The sequence below is a fragment of the Cygnus atratus genome, chromosome 2, assembly GCF_013377495.2.
Source record: "Cygnus atratus isolate AKBS03 ecotype Queensland, Australia chromosome 2, CAtr_DNAZoo_HiC_assembly, whole genome shotgun sequence".
Taxonomy (NCBI): domain Eukaryota; kingdom Metazoa; phylum Chordata; class Aves; order Anseriformes; family Anatidae; genus Cygnus; species Cygnus atratus.
The window spans coordinates 39,688,161-39,706,300 of record NC_066363.1 but is presented as its reverse complement, the minus strand read 5'-3'; the positions used below and the strand labels follow the sequence as shown (position 1 = coordinate 39,706,300).

Below are 18,140 nucleotides of genomic sequence, written 5' to 3'. Positions count from 1 at the left end.
GAGATCAGTGGACAAGCAAGAGATTGACTTGAATTCTTCTAAATGGTGTAGTATCATCTTACTGCAGACTCAGTTTCAACAGCAGGATGAGGTAGCTACCGTTTCTTTTCATGCACAAAAATGATGTGAAGCAGAGACCTGAAAATGGGCTGTTGTCAGACTCTCAAATGTAACACCCATTATTTCAACTGACGTAAACTGGTTATCTCCATTGCTCAGACATACTGAATTTTCTTGTGTAGTTTGGAGATGGCATAATGGTTTAGATACGTAAACTGTCTTTCTGAGTCATCTCCAAATAGTAATGTTGGATGTAACTAGACTCTGTGTGGTGTAATTTTAATTTTAAGAGATTAGGAGAATCTTTTAACAGTGTATTTGTGAGTAGTCTTGTGGGGTGAGGGACACTAAAGGAGGGTGTGATAAAGTATTTCACTGCACATATTTGCTTTAGTCTGCATTTGGTTATAACATAGAATTTTACCTATGTGTCAATTATAGCTTCTTAGTATTGCTGTTGCCTCAAAGAGAAGACATATGTCTTTTCTAAAACAAGGCTTTGTTAAATGTTGTTAAAGGTTATGTCAAGCAAGCATAGATTTAATGGAAACAATCAAATTGTTTATCAATCCATTTGTTCTTTCAGAGACAGCTAAAAAATTCTGTAACTACTTCACCTTTCCCACTCCAAAATATTACTGGAGTTTAGGTTTTGTGTATCATCACTTAGGCAGTCATTCCAGCTCAGTCTCAGACAAAATCCTTTTAATAAAATTCACTTATTACTATAAAATTCTTTCATTATTAGTTTAAAAAAAAAAAGTAATAAAAAAGATATTTTAACTTTGTTCTGCTCTGAATTGGGACCTTCAGCAAAGAATTTTGCCTTTAAACTACCATTATGCATCTGATTTAGCATGCTAATCCTTGAGGCACAGATCACACCTTTGTAATATGCAATGGCCGAATACATTGACTGTTCTTAGGGAACATGAAAGGGAAAATAAACCCATCATAGCCCAAAAGTATGGTAGCTTCTGTTATTAGCTCAGAATGGTTGTTCAACACCTCATAGAGAATTAATTCTAATCTAAGATTTATATGGCTTGATTTATTTAATATCAATTTTACTTTTATTTTTAAAAATACCTCAACTCCTTTTGTATAGATATAAATGCAGGCACTGCTGGATAATAGAACAACATGCAGATTCAGTGACCTGATGAGGAAGGGGAAACCTCAGTAGTGACAGTAGTTAGTCAGAAAGGCTGGAGTGAAGTGTATGTTTTAAATTTTATGTTAGGAATAAACTAGACAAGATGATTATGTTGAAAGCCTCTTTGAAAAAGGAATGCTTTGCAAGAAACTGTAGAGAACAGCAGACTGAAGAATGAAGGAAATGTCAGTACTCACCCTAAGGCAGTCAGTCATTCCACTTCCTCTGAGAATTTTAAAAGTAAAACCGTGTTTTCTTTCAACCTATGCATTTTTTAGTGTGTATATAAGGTACTGTGCCTCTGAGCTAGTGGTTTCCCATGTATTCACATGTTAGTTTATAAGCTGAACCCTATGTCTTCCTGTTAATCTCATAGCAGAATGACAATTGTCCTTCTTAAGTTTATCCACCTGTCATCTTATGTCATCATTCTGTTCCACCTGGGTCATCTTCAAGATTCCTCATGACCAGTGTCAATGAGGTGACAATGACTCTGTCCTACTCTCTCCATAATTAAAGTTTATCTAGTAGGGACAAGTTCAGGATGTGTAAAGTTCTCTGAATTCTGCCTGATTTTGGTACCCTAATTGACAAACAGGAGAAAGAGAGATGAATCCTATGAGTGAAGTTCAAGTTTTTGCAGGTGGGGAGTCAGAAGGAATAGGGAGAACTCTATATATCTCTAAACTGTGTTGTTTGTATTGACGTACCCTAGACCTCTCCAGGAATATTTTTCTCATAAATCAGTGGCCTAAAGTGCTACCTGCTGCTGAAGAGTAGTAGCTCTTGCTTTGATTTTTGTAGCAGCGATTGGTCCCCCATGGTAGCAAAACTGGGCCTCTGTCATTCAGCAGTGTAAACACTGAAGAGCAAAAAAAAAAAAAAAAAGCAAGTGCCAGCAAAAATTGTGATTGTTCAAACCAGATTTTAGATGTGGTGGAGTGTTTGGTATTGCCACTTCTTGCAAAGTGGTCTTGCTTCACTGATACAGTAGCATTGCAAAATTAAGTTTGATCTGTTATTTAAACATAACCGCTTATCAAGCGTTTTCTGTTAATTTAGAAAAAAAAATAAAAATAAACGTGTTTTTTTTTTTTAAAAAAAAAAAAGGAGAGAGAGAGAAAAAGAACAGAAAACACCAGAAATCTCCCAAATGCTTTGGAACAAGTATTTTTGTATGTGGCTGTGGAGAAGTTGTATTATTTTGTATCAGTATTATATATTATATATGCATAAGATTACCTGCTTGGTATTATTCTGGCTCAATAAAGAAATTAAATGAGGCTTTAAGGGAGGAGTAGGTATTACAAAAAGCAATGAAAGATACCTTATCTCTGGAAAGAATATTGAAGCTCCTTACAGGAAAAACTGATGAGCTGGTCACCAAAAAATATTGACATTTTGCACACCAGAGTCTAAGCAAAAAAGATTATTTAAGCCATTAAAAATTCCTGCCTAGAGAGAAAAAGTGAATGAATGGAGAGCAAATTCTTAGATGGACACATCGGCTGCAAAAGTGCAGGAGGAAATCTGTAGGAGGAAAGACCTTCTCTCAGGTCAGGTTTAGGTGTTGTTTCCAAACAGATAAATTACTTTTGTGAGAAGTACTGAGATAATACTAAGAGCCAGTTCTGCAGACCTTGTGTAGGCTTAACCCTTTTCGTTACCTGTTGTGTCTGTCTCTAGTTAAAAGGGGGTCCCTCTACCTGTAAGGAACTGTTCGAGTCCCCTTCATCAGCTTCTGTAAATGGGCACCTTAACACAGGCATGCTGGGAAAGTCTTGTTTTTCATGGTGCTTTTTGAAGAAGCAAAGTTATAGCAGAAGCTTCATTACACTTAAATCTTTTGTTGTCCTTCTGTATGGCAGTTTCTATCCTGCTTCTGTAATTGGAATAGCCAGGGCAAAGATGGTTAAATGGATAAGCAGTAGGTCCAGTATTAAACCTCTTTTATATCATCTGAGGAACTGTTTGCTTTACAGGACTTTGTCTGGACCTGTTCACCACAGGAAGTCCTTTCATCTATCTGTTCCAGTACTTAGCTTCAACGACCCTGGGTTATTGGTCTAACACAATAAAGTCATTTTTTCATCAGATTCATAACAGAATTACGAAGTCAGAATTAGTGGAATCTTGCAACTTCTACCATTACATCTATATTTGTTTGTATCATCATATAATGAACTTTATTCTTTTATTTTTCCAATTGTAGTTGAGCTGTAAAATGGTGGTCTATTTCCGTATACTACAGAAATTTATAATACTTTATTTAAGATGAATATGTTTAAAAATTAGATGATTATGATAAAATTTGTAGGACCATGAAACCTTTGGAAGTGTCATATTCGTGCCACATTAGTTGAAAGTTATAAGAGAGAGCACTCAGATGAAACACCAAAGGTTAGGATGTTATAATGCTGTGAATCCAGTATGGACTTTAGGCCCTAATTCTTCAAAGCATTTAAGCGTGCATTTGCACATCAAAGACATGCAGACCTGCTACCCAGCAACTTCTGGTGAATTAGCACGTTACATTTTAGATGTCTAAAAGGCAGAACTTGGCTATGCAGAATGGTCAGTTCAGCTCTTGCTGACAGGACCTTCATTATTAAAAGCAAGTAACCAAAGAGATAAGATCGTATTGTCTTGTAATTGCCTTAGTTATCTTCATTTTGCATTAAAATAATATTTGTCTTTAAGATGGTGTTTGAAGATACCTTTACATGGTATCTCCATTTGCTCTTGATTTGCTTTTGATTTTAGGTAAATATATACCCAATAAAGAACTACAGAGTTCAGAGCAAAAGCATATTCTCTGTGGTTATAAATTCCTGAAAAGAGAGAGTACAATGGGAAAGCCTGCCAAAACCTTCAGTATAGCAGCACAACTAGGCCCTGCAATAACATATCTCATGCACTAGCACAGAGAGAACCAGTTTTCCCTGGGAGATGTTTTTGTTTGTTATTAAATATGCTTTGTAATTAGAAACACTAAAAATAATAATTAAAAAATTTTGATTTGACTAAAGCCTGCATGATATTTCAAATTAGATTGGAAATGTACAATACTATACAATGGAAATGTTCTGCACCTCCCTCAGCACTTACTGCATTGCAGTCAGATCCATCCTAGTAGGGTTTATCTATTATCTCATTCAATTCCCTCAGAAAAATGAAATTATCTATTTCTCATTGTGCTTTCGAAGCAGCAAATTCACTAGGTCTGTTGTATTTTTTGGTATTGGGTTTATAGTCTTTTCCTTCTTTTCTCTGCAAGCTTATCAACATTTGTAAATCAGTATTTATTTCTAAAATACTTCTCTTGCCCTACTGCTTAAAATTATACAGTCCAGACAAGTAATGCTGTATGTAACTGTATTTTCTTTTGGGAGGTCGTGATGGAGTGACAAAGGGAGGAAATGATATTCACAGTACAGCATATTAGAATACTTGCTTATCCCTATCACACTGGAATGGAATTCTTACCAATTTACAACATATTTTCATAGCAGTATAATTAATTTTATGAGGGGGGTCAGGGGCTTTTTTCCCTATGTGGTAAATTATGCTAACTCTTTGTGAGTTAATTAAAAATCTTATCTGTTAATTATCTCCAGTGTGTGCAAAATAGCTGTTCATGTAAGTTAGGATTTTTTTAATCATTGGCATCTTACTCTTTAAGTCTGAAAAATGTGCTACTATACAAAATTTTGATTTACAACTTTAATTGAAAGGCAATAAATGGTGATTAGTGTCAATTGTCATGTCTCTATTACAAAAAAAAATCATTGTGGCTGATGTAGGAAATAAGTACGAAATTTAAGGAAACCATTATTATTTAATTAATCTCACTTATATAAACACCAGTAATAGCATTATCACCATTTTTGGTAGTAATATAGCATTTGGTAGTTACATACCGTTTTTGGGCATAGTCTGGGAAGACAAAAATCATCCTAAATTCTGTGTTTACTTGGGATAATAGTGTTATCAGTGATGCAAAGGATTTAACTCTAAACTGATTTTTTTTTAGGCATAACTTAAGAATGATTAACATTTTTATTTCTAATACTACTAGTAAACCTAAATTTCTTGATATTGTTTTTAAAACCACTAGCTAGAATTGCCTGTATTGAGGGAAATATTTTTCAGATGTAACAGTCACTGTTTGATTTTTATTAATGCCACAGCTCACTTATGCATGTATCTGTTTCTTCTTGTTCCCCCTCCTCCAAAAGAAGTGAGGAATATAATGTGCCCAGAAAAGGGCAGCTCTGAAGTTCATTATCAGATTTATTCTCTAGCATTAGCTCTGGTTTGTGAAGCAGTTGTGCATAGGTTCACAGGCAATAAGATGATTTTCAAAAAGGACCCTAAAGAATATTGCATCTCTTTTCATATCATAAAGTCAAAAACAAAAGACAGACAAATTAAGATTGTGGTAAAAGCTTGGCAGGAACACTTTTAAAACTGATGCAAGTACTGAATGCATAAAATCAGTAATCAAGTTGGGAGTCATATGTTGGAAGCAGCAAATGTGCTACATTATCTACAAAGATAACACACTGTGTTCATTTTTCTTAGTAGCTAATTTAACTACCAGGTTTTTATTCCTTCTTCTGCTTGGTCCTTCCATTATTAGCTGAAGTCGACATTTCCCACAAAAGTTCATCCTTGGTAGTAATAATTTGCTGCCATATAAAATAAATGACTTAACATAAAAGATTTTACTGATTGCAGTGCCAGTTGGCACTTTCTTGTTCTCTGTTGAAATGAGCACAACGCATTGTCTATTACAGCTGCATGACTACCCTGTGACCGCAGCGTGTGTTGAAAGTTTTAATGTTATTGCTTCTGTATGTATTTTTCTTCCATAAATTATTCTTTACAGAAGAATGTTAATTAGTAACTGATAGATATAAAGATTGCCGGGGACAGCCCATTAATTCCATTTACCTTAATGGCACTTAGATCTTAGCTTGCAATACAGCTGTATTCAGACAGTATTATAAATGTAATTTTTTGCATCATTAACTACCCTGATTAATCTTAGACAGCAAAAGCATAATTTTAGAAACATAGGGTTCACAAAGTGCCACTTTAAAGTTGTAGCTTTGCTCTTTTATATTCATATCATTGTAAACAACATAGGTTTTGAAAATTTTGACAGGGAAATAATTATTAAGAAAGGGAGAAAAACTAACTCGTACCTTGTACTAGTCATTTCTCATTTCTGCATTTACTTATTTTTGTTGGTGGTGGTTGGTTTTGGTTTTTCTTTTTTTCTTTTTTTTTTTTTAAGTGCTTTTTTGTAACATGTTTTGCTTTTGACTGGTGCAATTAATGGATCTTTGCGTAGCAATTGACCACTATTAGCAAAGCGTTCATTATGCTCAAGAATTATTAAGGAAAGAACAAGTATTCCATGTCCGATTTCTGTGGAGGCTCCAGAGAGGAAATTTTGCCAGAAGATTTCATTATGATTTTCATGTTATGGACATCTTGAATGCCTTGGTTAGAAGCCATTCACTGTGTTGGACCAAACAAGAACACAAATTCAAATACCAGCCTCAGACATGAAGAGGTTTGAAGTGGTGGTCTTCCAGAGAGCAGCCAGGAAATGGCATTTTCTACTAGAGTTCATGTTTAATGTTAACAGTTAGGAAACGTGACCTGCCTGATATCTTAAAAGGTTTTGCCAGGTGGAGTTTTCTGGCTTGTTCTTCTTTGATTTTGATCAGGGAAATACAATGTAACTCTTCATTGATTGTGTGCCTTAGGTGCAATATTGTCTTATCAGTGTAAAACTGATGTGACAAATCCCCACCCTGCTATGTGCATAATGCTATTTAAGGTGTTAAAATTATAGTTGCAGTTGATAATGAAAAAGACAAGAAGTGAGAGAAAGAGAAAACTTGTGCTGGTAATAATCATAAATCTGAAAGAAAAACAACAACAACAAAAAACAGTTAATCAAAAGATGATACTTCAGAAATGCCCTTTTTAAGCAGTGAATGGCTAAGGTGCTGAAGGATTGTTCTCAAGAACATACAGCACAGTTCCTAGATTTTTTTTAGAATCAGCCAAAACTTGAATTGGTGAGTTAGTATGCTCATGTAAAGTGTGAATGGAACATTTTTTTGAAGGGGAGAAGAAGGAGAAAAGGTTTTTAGTGATTAATTGAAATAGGTGATTGCACAGATGCCTTTTTTTTTTTTTTTTCCTAACAATGATTTCTCATATGTGGAAGGGTCTGAGCAGATACAAGTCCATTTTATTATAACAAACTACACATATTTTTTTAATTTTGTATTTCAGTCTCTGAGCTTCCTTTTCTTTCAGGTTGTAGGCAGAACATTGCAGAAGCAATCTGTTACAAAAATTACAAGGCAATTACCATAAGTATCATTCTTTCAGTAGAGCCTGAAGAGGCTGCAGCACAGCCATGGCTGAGACAGAGTTAATTTTCTTTGTAGAGGCTCACACAATGCTCTAGTTTGGATTTTGATGAAAATAGTTGTGATAATACACCAGTGTTTTAGTTGTCACAGAGCAGTGCTTACATAGAGCCAAGGATTTTTCTGCTTCTCATGCTGCCTGGCCAGTGAGGAGGCTGGAGTTGCCCAAGGAGCTGGTAGAGGGCACAGCCAGGACAGCTGGCCCAGACTGGCCAAAGGGATTTCCCACACCATGTGGTGTCATGCTCAGCAATAACAGCTGGGGAAAAGAAGGAAGAAGGGGAGGACATTAGGAGTGAAGGCATTTGTCTTCCCAAGAAACTGTTATGCGTGAAGAGCCCTGATCTCCTGGGAGTGGCTGAACACCTGCCTGCCAATGGAAAGTAGCAAATGAATACCTTGTTTTGCTTTGCTTGCACTTGGGGCTTTTGCTTTACCTTGTCTTTATTTCAACCCATGAGTTCTCATACTTTTGCCTCTTCAGTTCTCTCCCCTGTCCCACCTGGGGAGAGTGAGTGGGTAAGTGGCTGTGTGGTGCTCAGCTGGGGCTAAACCAAAACAAGGACTTTTAAAAAGGCACATGAAAAGAAGAAGGGTAGAGGTTTGGAGCACTGAACTTTGCAGCTGCTCCTGAACTAAACTGGTTTGTTTGTGTGTTTGTTTTGTAGTTGTCCTGTCCCATAACAGAACTGCTTGTGCTTGCAGCTTCTCCTGAGAACTGCCAGGTAAAAGCTTCCATCTCTCTAGGTGAGATTGTGATTCGAAAAGAACCCCAAGACCCTCATGAGGCATAGTGAGGAGCTGGCTAAAAGTGCTACTTTGAGCTGGGAAGAAGGGGTGGATAGGGAAGGTTTAGGTTAGAAATTAGGATACATTTCTTCTCAGAAAGAGTAGTCAGGCATTGGAACAGGTTGCCCAGGGAGGTGGTGGAGTCACCGTTCCTGGGGGTGTTCAAGGAAAGGTTAGACCTGGCGCTTAGGGACATGGTTCAGTCGGTGGCATTGGTAGTTGGGTGATGGTTGGAATGGATGATCTTGAAGGTCTCTTCCAGCCTTTATGATTCTATGACACAATGGGTTCAGCTTTGCATTCAGGCATAGACCTATTCAGTGACCCTGACCCACTGCTTGCTCTCAGTTCCTATCTCTAAGATGAGGATATTTCTGGGCTTTTTAACTAAGTCACAAAGATCTTGGCCGTTAATGATTAATCCTGGCACATGAATGTGTACAGTTATGTAAGTGTTAAAATCTGTACATAATTGTCAAAGCTGAGATCCAAGGTCAAGCCTTGATTTGAATTCATTTCATCTGTGTTGAGTTAAACAAGAAAAAGTGCTCATGGATAAGGTTCATCTCTAATATCTTTTCAGTATAAAGCTAAAAGAACTTTATAGTAGCAGGAGGAAATATAATGTTTTTGTTGGTGATGGTATTTTTATAATCACAGGTAATTCAATAGATAGAAAATAAAAACAACCTCAGTGTTGAGAGCCCTGCAGGTATCTAAGGCAGATAGAAGCAAAGCCTTTGGGATTTGCACTGCACTCTTTGTTTTTCTTTTTTTTTTTTTTTTTTTCTTCCTTCAAGAGTGTGTTAGTTACTGCTGTCTTATTAGGTCCTTCTTACCCATTTCTTGTGGTATATAGCTATGGTGCAGAGCTTTTCAAGCAAGACAAGTCATCTATATGGTTTCCATAGGCATCACATTACACATAAAAAAATTGATCCTTCACATAACCAGAACTGCATCATTTGTATATCGTGGAGTTCCTTTTCTGAAAAGATATGCTAGCAGTGCAGATGCATTTTAAATACTTGACTTTCAGGCAATGACTAGACAGTACACAGGAAATAAAATTGTCCTCACATCAGTAGGTACTTGTGTGAGGTACTCCGGACGTAGATGATTTTGAATGAATTATGCCTCTGCTGTATAGTGCTAAGGCACAAGTGGGTTTGCCAAAAGTTCTAGTACATCTCAGTTTTCATATGTTAATTACCTGCCTGTTAAGTGGTCTTTGTAAAGTACTGTGAGATATTCAGATGAGACTCCCTATTGTGTTTAAGTTCATAATATATATGAAATCTTTTTCACTCTGATTAATTAACAATACTTGATGGCACCCTTGCTTCACTGAATGCTGTGGATAGGGAGGAGTGATACTGCTGTTCTGGCATGGGGTAGCTTGGTGTATAGCTGTTTCATCTCTTCCCTTTTGCTCAAATTCTGGTTCACATCTGCATGTGTTTGCTCATTTGGGCTTCTACCCTAGAGGAACACAGCGCATCCCTTTTCATGCACTAGTCTATAGCTTGTAACACAGCCATCAGCTGTGACTACCTTGTGTGTTTCAGAATGCATACATGACCAGTGTATCTGGACTTGATTTGGGATAAGGGCATCCAGTTTGAGTTTGCTTGACTTAAAATCACTGACAGACTAAAATCAACATGTGGTAACTTTTAAACAGAGAATTCAAGGAAAAAAAAAAAGAGAGAACTAGGTCAAAGCTAAATCACTAGTACGGAAATAGACTGTGTTGTGAAGTGTAATGATGATGAAGTGAATGAATTTACCACTCTTACATTGCCCTTTTACAGTAGGGGAAGAAAAAAAAAATCAGAAAAGAAACTAAAATACCTCCAGAAACTGAAGGCCTCTACTATCTCTACATATTGATGTTTGGACTTGATGACCTGAGGGTCTTTTCCAACCCAAATGATTCAATGATTCTTTACTTTGTAGATATAGTCATGTTGAGTTGTGGAAGGAGGTGCTGTATAAACCTGTCTGAGATATCTGGAACATTTGGTCTAATACTTCCCAATACACAGAAGGAACAACAGTTTTTCCTTCCTTTATTTCATTTAGTTCTGGTTTGACCCTGACTCCTCAGCTTTTTGTAGATAAGAATGGTACTGCCCTGGCAATAATTTTATCTACATTTTAATTTTGACATATCATTCAGATAAAACTTCAAAGGTGAAATTGCATGGAAATGCACACTGCTAATATTTCGTCTTTTCCCAAATGATGTAAAAACATGGCAAGAATTATTTATTGTATCACATTTCAGAGACAGGTACAAAGGGATTAAAGCACTTCAAATAACGAATGAGCCATAACTATATTCTCCACAGCTGTTCAGGGTGCTCTGGATCACACTAATGATTCAGTCGCTAAGACTGACAGGAGAAAAAATGAACCTCAGTGGCAATCTGTAGAGAATTACTGAAAAAGTAGAGTCACAATGTGGGCACCCAACACAGGAATAAGTTTTTTCTGTTCATCAAAAGGAAGCATAATTTCTGGTTTTATACAATCATTTATTTGGAGAAAATGTGAATTTTCAACAGTTAGGGAGGAGGGTCAATAATGTTATAACCACTATTTGTTTTAAATTCTTTCCTTTCTGTCTTTGGCTACTTTCTTTCTCCTTCAGAGACTGAAGCAAAAATCAGATTGGTCTTGATTTTGTAGTTACCAATACCTTATTAAAATGCAAGCCAGCAAACAATCAGACCTTCTGACCACCTATTTTCTCGTGTTCCTGTAAGCCTGTTCAGCTAGTACTGAAGTCTAATGTTATTTACACATACATACTTTACTTACATACCTGCATAGTTACTAAGCACAGAAAGGTTTATTTTCATTGGTATATAAGCTCAGAAATATATCAAGAGAATTTACTCCTTGCTTTCATTTTCCTATTTCCTATTTCTTTCTATCTTAGTTGAAGTGAGTTTCCTGAGCTTCCTCGTCCTGGTTCAGCTGAGTGAGTTTCCTCATCCTGGTTCAAAAATTCAGGCAGGATATAGAACTAATTATATTATGGAGGAAGTAAGCATGTTGGTGACTTCTCTTATGGACCATAATCTATGAGCTGAGGAATGTCAAAATATTTTTCTATGTAAGGAGATATAATGCTCTTAGTAATCTGTATGAGGGCTGTGAATATAGCTGTGCACACTGTTTACTCTTATACAGAACCACTACCTATTATAAGGGTATATGCTGTTACATATGCCAACTATAGCACTTTCATACTCTATTATATTCTATACTCTATTATTATACTATACACTTTCATAACTGTAGCAGTTCCAATATGTGACATTTGGAGACAAGTATTTTTCTTTATCGAGTGCTGGTAATTAAATTAATTTAAATAAAATTGTCTTGAGTCTTAAGTTTTATATCTTTGAATCTCCTGAAGAAAGACAGCAGAACACTTCTTCTGAGAGAAAAGATTGGATTGGAGATGATGCTTTATGTACTTTTTTTCAGTGTTGACCTAAAAGTGTTTTTTAAAAAAAAAAAAAAAGCCTATGGTCAAATAATTATACCAGCAAATGTCTACACTTGCACCTGAAGTGAAATGTACCTATCAGATTTTGAGGAAAGACTGACATCCATTTAAGAACCAGGAGAGAAATTCAATAATTTTCTCATTACTCTGTAGTAAAGTGTTGTCGGAGACTTAGTACCTAAATAAGCAGAACAGCTTTGTTAAATGTTTCAACTGAAATGTTGAAGTGTTTTCTCTGAAATGGTTATAAAAAGAGAATCTGGAAAAGAAAAAAAAAAAAAGTCCCTCTCCAAGATTCAACTACTGAATTTTAGCCTTTGCTTCATGAAAATATTTGATCACTCTTCCTGAAATGATTCTGTCTCCACAACATTTTTTCCTCATATTGTGCAAGGTATGGATTAAATGGTGCCTTGGGGTCTCTTTTAGTCTCATATTCTATGGATCTACAAGTATGGCTTAGGAGCTATAACTTCTCCCAGTGTTAAATCGTACCTCAGTTACAAAACCAGGTTTTGAAATGTTTTGAAATGTTGTAAAAGTATGGATTTGATAGAGTATTTTTATGATCTTAGAAGATCTTGGCTTGGGCTTCTTCAGGTAAGTATGTATATTTTTAAACATTCTAATTACACCCTACAGTGTAGTTCTTTGGAATCATTGGAATAAACATGATTAAAAAAAAAAAAAGTTTTTTTTAAAAACAAGCTAAAAAAGTATAGCAGTATAATCAGGCAGGCTGTATTGCAGAATTATTTTCCCACTCCTTAAACATGTCTTTACGCAGTCATTTCTTTGAAATACATGTAGTTTTTTGTAGTGGCTTCTTTGGACTCTCATCTGTTTGTGAGGAATTTCTTCTTTCAGAGCTCAGTTTTGTAGAAGTGAAGGATTAAGTGCCTCTCTGCCAGTTCTCTGTCCGGCACACATTCTGCTTTTGTTTTTGTTGTGATTAGGAAGACCCACTATTATTAAATACCAATTATAACATTTGGTCCATTTTTCTGAAATTCATTCACATATGAATGATCTGATTGGGAATTTGTTGTGTAACCCTCATTATGCCTGCCAACCTTTTGTTCCAAGCTCTTTTCTTAAGCACAAAACGTAAAAATGCCCTTTGCTTCTTTTTAGTTTGTTCTCTTTTCATGTGCTTGTTTTTACTTTGTTCCTGGTTGAAGCTGGGAAAGTAAATGGCATTTGTGAACCTTAGGTTTTCATCTTTATTTGTATCTTTAGAGAGAGTAAAACATTCCTGTCTTCATGTATCAAGAAACTGTTTTGGTTTTAATCATATTTTTACTATCTGCCAGTGCTCATGTTGGTGAGGAATTGGAAAGAAACAAGCCACCCCTTTTTTTTCTTACTGTTTTTGTAATGTCTACTAGAAATTGAGTGAATTATTCTCTCTCATTCAAGGTGGTCTGTTTCACGTTAGTCTGCTCTTTTGCTGCAATTGTATTGAACATTGTTCACCAAAGAATTGAGCAACATGACAAACATGCCACATTCGTCACCCTTTCATCTTTCCTCCTTTGGGAGAATTTTTTTTAGGCTTGTTAGAAATTTGTGTGTTGTTTAGATCAGCACGGGGGAAGAAACATGGTTTTGTAATTCAGAAGATTATTATCCATAGTGTTCTTTTTTTTTTTGTTAAAGAAACTGGAGAACATGTTTTGAATGACATGGGACTGAAGAAAAAGGAAGGGCTAACCATGCCAAAAAAAAACGACAGTTGAATACCACCCTGGAGAGTCATGAGTCCAACTTGCACTTGGAAGGCTGCATTTAGAGCTGTGTAGCACCTTCGTAGATGAGTCCGAAGTCAGGAACTGTGCAGTGACCGTATGAAAGGCAATATAATAAGGTGTATTAAATTGGGCAACTGGAATTAATGCCCTCCTTTGTCCATCATTTCTGGGGAATACCATCTTTTATCTAGCTAAAATTTTGAAAATAAGTTAATTATACTTGCAAAGTACTCACATTCTGTGTCAGTGAAGACTGTAGGAGAACCAGTGAATAGGCAAAAAGGTGCGTTTGTTGATGAGAAACTCAACGTGAGCTGGCATAATGCACTTGCAGCCCAGAAAGCCAACAGTATCCTGGGACACATCAAAAGAAGTGTGGCCAGCAGGGTGAGGGAGGTGATTGTCCATCTCTGCTCTGCTCTTGTGAGACCCCACCTGGAGCACTGTGTTCAGGTCTGGGGCAACCAGCACATGAAGGACATGGACCTATTAGAACAGGTCCCAAGAAGGGCCATGAGGATGATCAAAGGGCAGGAGCACCTCTCCTTTGAAGACAGGCTGAGGAAGTTGGGGTTGTTCAGCCTGGAGAAGAGAACGCTCCATGAAGACTTTATAGCAGTCTTCCGGTACATACAGGGGGCCTACAGGAAAGTTGAGGAGGGACTCTTTGTCAGGGGGTGGAGTGATAGGACAAGGGGGAATGTCTTTAAACTAAAAAGGGTAGATTTAGATGAGATATTAGGAAGAAATTCTTTACTTTGAGAGTGGTGAGGCACTAGAACAGGTTGCCTAGAGAAGCTGTGGATGCCCCACATGTGTGATGTGGTGTCCCTGACTATGGCAGGGGGGTTGGAACTAGGTGATCTTTAAGGTCCCTTCCAACTCAAACCATTCTATGATTTTATGATAATTCCCAATAAGAGCAGGACTTACGCTTTATGCAGTGAATGAGGTCTAGGGCCATTCATTGAACCACTTGAAGAAAACAAAACCTTGAACAGTTGCTTGTTAAGTGAACAATATCCGTCTTGTGGACAGAACAAAGGATCTTTCAGGAAAAATATGTGGACGTATCTTAAAAATGTATATTCATAAAGATGTTAAATTAAGGCATTTCCTGTTTTTAAGGGCTTGATTTGCAAATTCACTGTTTTTTTTTTTAGCAGTGTGTTTCTGTATTTAACACACATACATGTACATACAGAGATTTGTTCCAGTTTGACAGTCTTTCACATGTTGTTTAGTGTTTGATTAGCATAATCACCGTGTGATTATTTCTCACTAGCCTTAGCATATGCAAATTCTTGTCTTTTGACTGACAACCATTATTAGACAATCAGAGTATATGGATTTGCATAATCTCTGTGTGGTTACAGTATTTCTGCACAATGCCACTGTGAATGCAAATCCTTTTGCTCTGACTGGTTTCTCTATATTAAAGTGGTTTGCCAGAAATGCTGCTGCCACCTCAGCACCTCATTGCAAAGTGGAAAGTCCACAAGAAAAAAATAACAAAAAGGAAAGCAAGGGAGGAATACTAGGCTCACATCAGAAATGTGACTAGACAACTGCTACCATTAAAAAGATTAATTTAAAAAAAAAAATAAAAAGAAAGAAAGAAAAAAGAAATCCTTACATTCATACAAGATTTCAACAAGAGAATAAAAAGAAGACTTTGGAAATTCATCCTGAAGTCCTATTCAAATTACATAAACAAGTTACATTATGAAGTGACTTCAGGTTTTGGTGTTTCGTTTTTTTTTTGCTTGTTTGTTTGATTTGTTGTTGTTTGTTTTTGTTGTGTTTTGTTTTTTTTAGAAAAGTAATTCTTCAGAAACTATTGCACATTATTAAAATTGTTGCACTGTAATTATTAAAATTATTTTACATTTAACTAGGTTGAGTGTTATTTCTGGTTTATGTATATGAAAAGTGCCAGGTTAATGTTATCCTGTTCCATTGGCAACAGCAGAAATGGTAGACACTAAGAAAAGATGTGTAATGCTGATTTTAATTCTATGCATAATTATTCACCATAAGTACTTGGACAATACTGAATAAATTATATGTAAATGGATAAATCATGCATGATAGCACATCTAGAACATGTATTTTAACCATTTGATGCTGTATTGTTCTAATTTCACATGAAACCAAAATTTTGTTGAACATTCATTTTTGTATTTATTTATACTTGCTAAGCCAGTCCCATCATTCCCTTTGAATTGTTACGTTTGGTTTATAAGATTCTTATTCACAGATTAATGTGATATTGGGGAGAAAAAAAAAAAGACTGCTAGCACTAACAATAGGATGTATTTTTTATGGAAATACAGAATATTAAATATATGTAGGATCAAATCACTGAGCTATTGTTGAACTGTTCTGTTTGTGATCTGGACATCAGTTTATTAAGAATGTATAAGGTATTTTGTAAGTTGCACATCTGACAATTCTGGAAGGTATCCGATACACTTAACGTGAGGTGCACAGATTTTTCTTTTTTGAAAATGCACAGTAAATAAATACTTTCAAGAGGTCTGAGATGGATATGCACGTGCAGAAATCAACAGTGATGTGTGACACCAAGTGGGTCCTATGCTTCCTGGAAATTTGATCTGTGGCACATACTTTGTCTACCTTGTATATGTGGCTGTCGTAAAATGTCGTATATCTCCCAGAGAAGATGGTGCTACTGCTCAGCTGAACTGTGCCCAAAATATAGAAGTTCAGCAATATAAGGCAGAATTTCTGGCAGGTCCCCAAAACATCAATTTCTACATAAATAAAAATATAAGAGCATAATGTAATATAATAATGTGGCATTTGTATAACTGATCGGCATGATTGTAAGGAAAATTATTTGAATTTTTGATGCTGCAGAAAGAAGAAAGAACTACTCAATTGTCAACTGAAAATGGTCAAATTATGTCCAGAGAGCATTTTCATATCAAATAGTCCTCTAACTATAAATGACAGTGACTTAACATGACTGAGGAGTTGCCTATAGCTTTAGAAGAAAGACAGAAGAGCATTTAGTAACATGTCACAGTTATAATACAGGAGGCAGTTTTATGTTTGCAGTCGTTGGTGTTAAAACTGCATCAATCATGCAGTTTTAAGAATTGGTTAAGTTTATCAGTAAAAGTAAATGATGGAGGATATGTTAGTACTGTGTTCTATTTTACTTGGTAAGGCATTGTGTATAATGTTGTTACAGGATTTATACTGTTTCCAATGTTCTCACTAGTTTCACCATTTCTTGGGACATGAGAATGAATGAAAGGAGCTCTCACAGAGTTACCTTTATTTTTTATGAATTTTACAATTAAGGTCTTCACAGAAGACTCAACTCGCATGTGGAGATATTAATACCTTGCCTGCAAGTGCAATAATATTAGTGCAGTAGTTTAACCTAATTTTGGTGCTTATAATTAAATGTGTTTGCAGAAATGCAGACCTACAGTAGGAAACTGTTCTCAGAATATCATTCCTTTAAGTTTATTTTCATTGTAATGTAATATTCTATTAATATCTGGATTTTAAAAAGTTCAAAAAGATTGATAGCTGTGTCACTGAATTCACTTACCTATTCGAGTAATGGAGGTCATTCTTTTGGTGGGTATTTTTTTTTCCACCATGCAATTTTAAATTACCACTAGAATGATCTACAGCAACTTTTTATTGAGAGCTTCAAAAACCTGACGTTTTTCTGCTCACTTAGTGTAGGATCAGTGATTTGAGTCAGTCTTTTGCAGATAATTTCTTTGGCTTTGAGGTAAAAATGTTTTCTTACTTATTTGATTTAGACCTACTGTGTGTTCTGAACAGGCTTTGGGCATCTACATTATCTTCCTCTTTTGACCTGGATGCTCTTGTTTATAGATGTCAGTGCAACTCAATTAGTTTACTGCTAAGTTCAAGCATTTGAAGTGTATGTGTCATGCCCCTTGTCTTTTACTACATAATTAAAACAACAACAACACCCCCCCCCCCCCCCCCCCCCCCCCTTTTTAATGCCTTTTTGGGATTTGAGCTTTTATGGCTCAAATTTGTATTCTTTCTTTTGCAGTTGTTGTATCGTAGGCATGTTTCTGGAATAAAAAGTCATATAACAAAGACTAATAAAGTCACATATGTTAAAAAAAAAGTTGAAATTCAAGATGATCTATGCTTGAATTCTAGTTTCAACTTAAAAAAAAAAAATCATTATTTATGGAACTGATATAAAATTTATATTTCCAAAGGGTTAAATGTCTTTGTAGGTAAAATTTACTACCCCGAGTTCTACCTTCTCCAGATACTTAATGGAATTTAATTAAAGGGAGACTTGGCTACAGAAGACCTTCAAGGATAGCTGAATCTGGAAAAGGTACACAGGCAGGAAGGATAACATGGGATCT

At 35.9% G+C, this 18,140-nt stretch overlaps 1 protein-coding gene across 7 annotated transcripts in view; it reads left to right on the top strand.

Moving 5' to 3' along the window:
• Positions 1 to 18,140, top strand: part of ZNF385D (zinc finger protein 385D) — a 429,524-nt gene that overhangs the window by 313,895 nt on the left and 97,489 nt on the right. For 5 of the 7 annotated variants that reach the window (XM_035556479.2, XM_035556482.2, XM_035556478.2 and 2 more), the window contains one exon: positions 8,343 to 8,399. The exons of the other annotated variants lie outside the window; for them this stretch is intronic. In XM_035556479.2, coding sequence (XP_035412372.1) covers positions 8,343 to 8,399 — 57 coding nt within the window. The remainder of the gene's footprint in view (positions 1 to 8,342; positions 8,400 to 18,140) is intronic. 7 annotated transcript variants of the gene reach the window in all.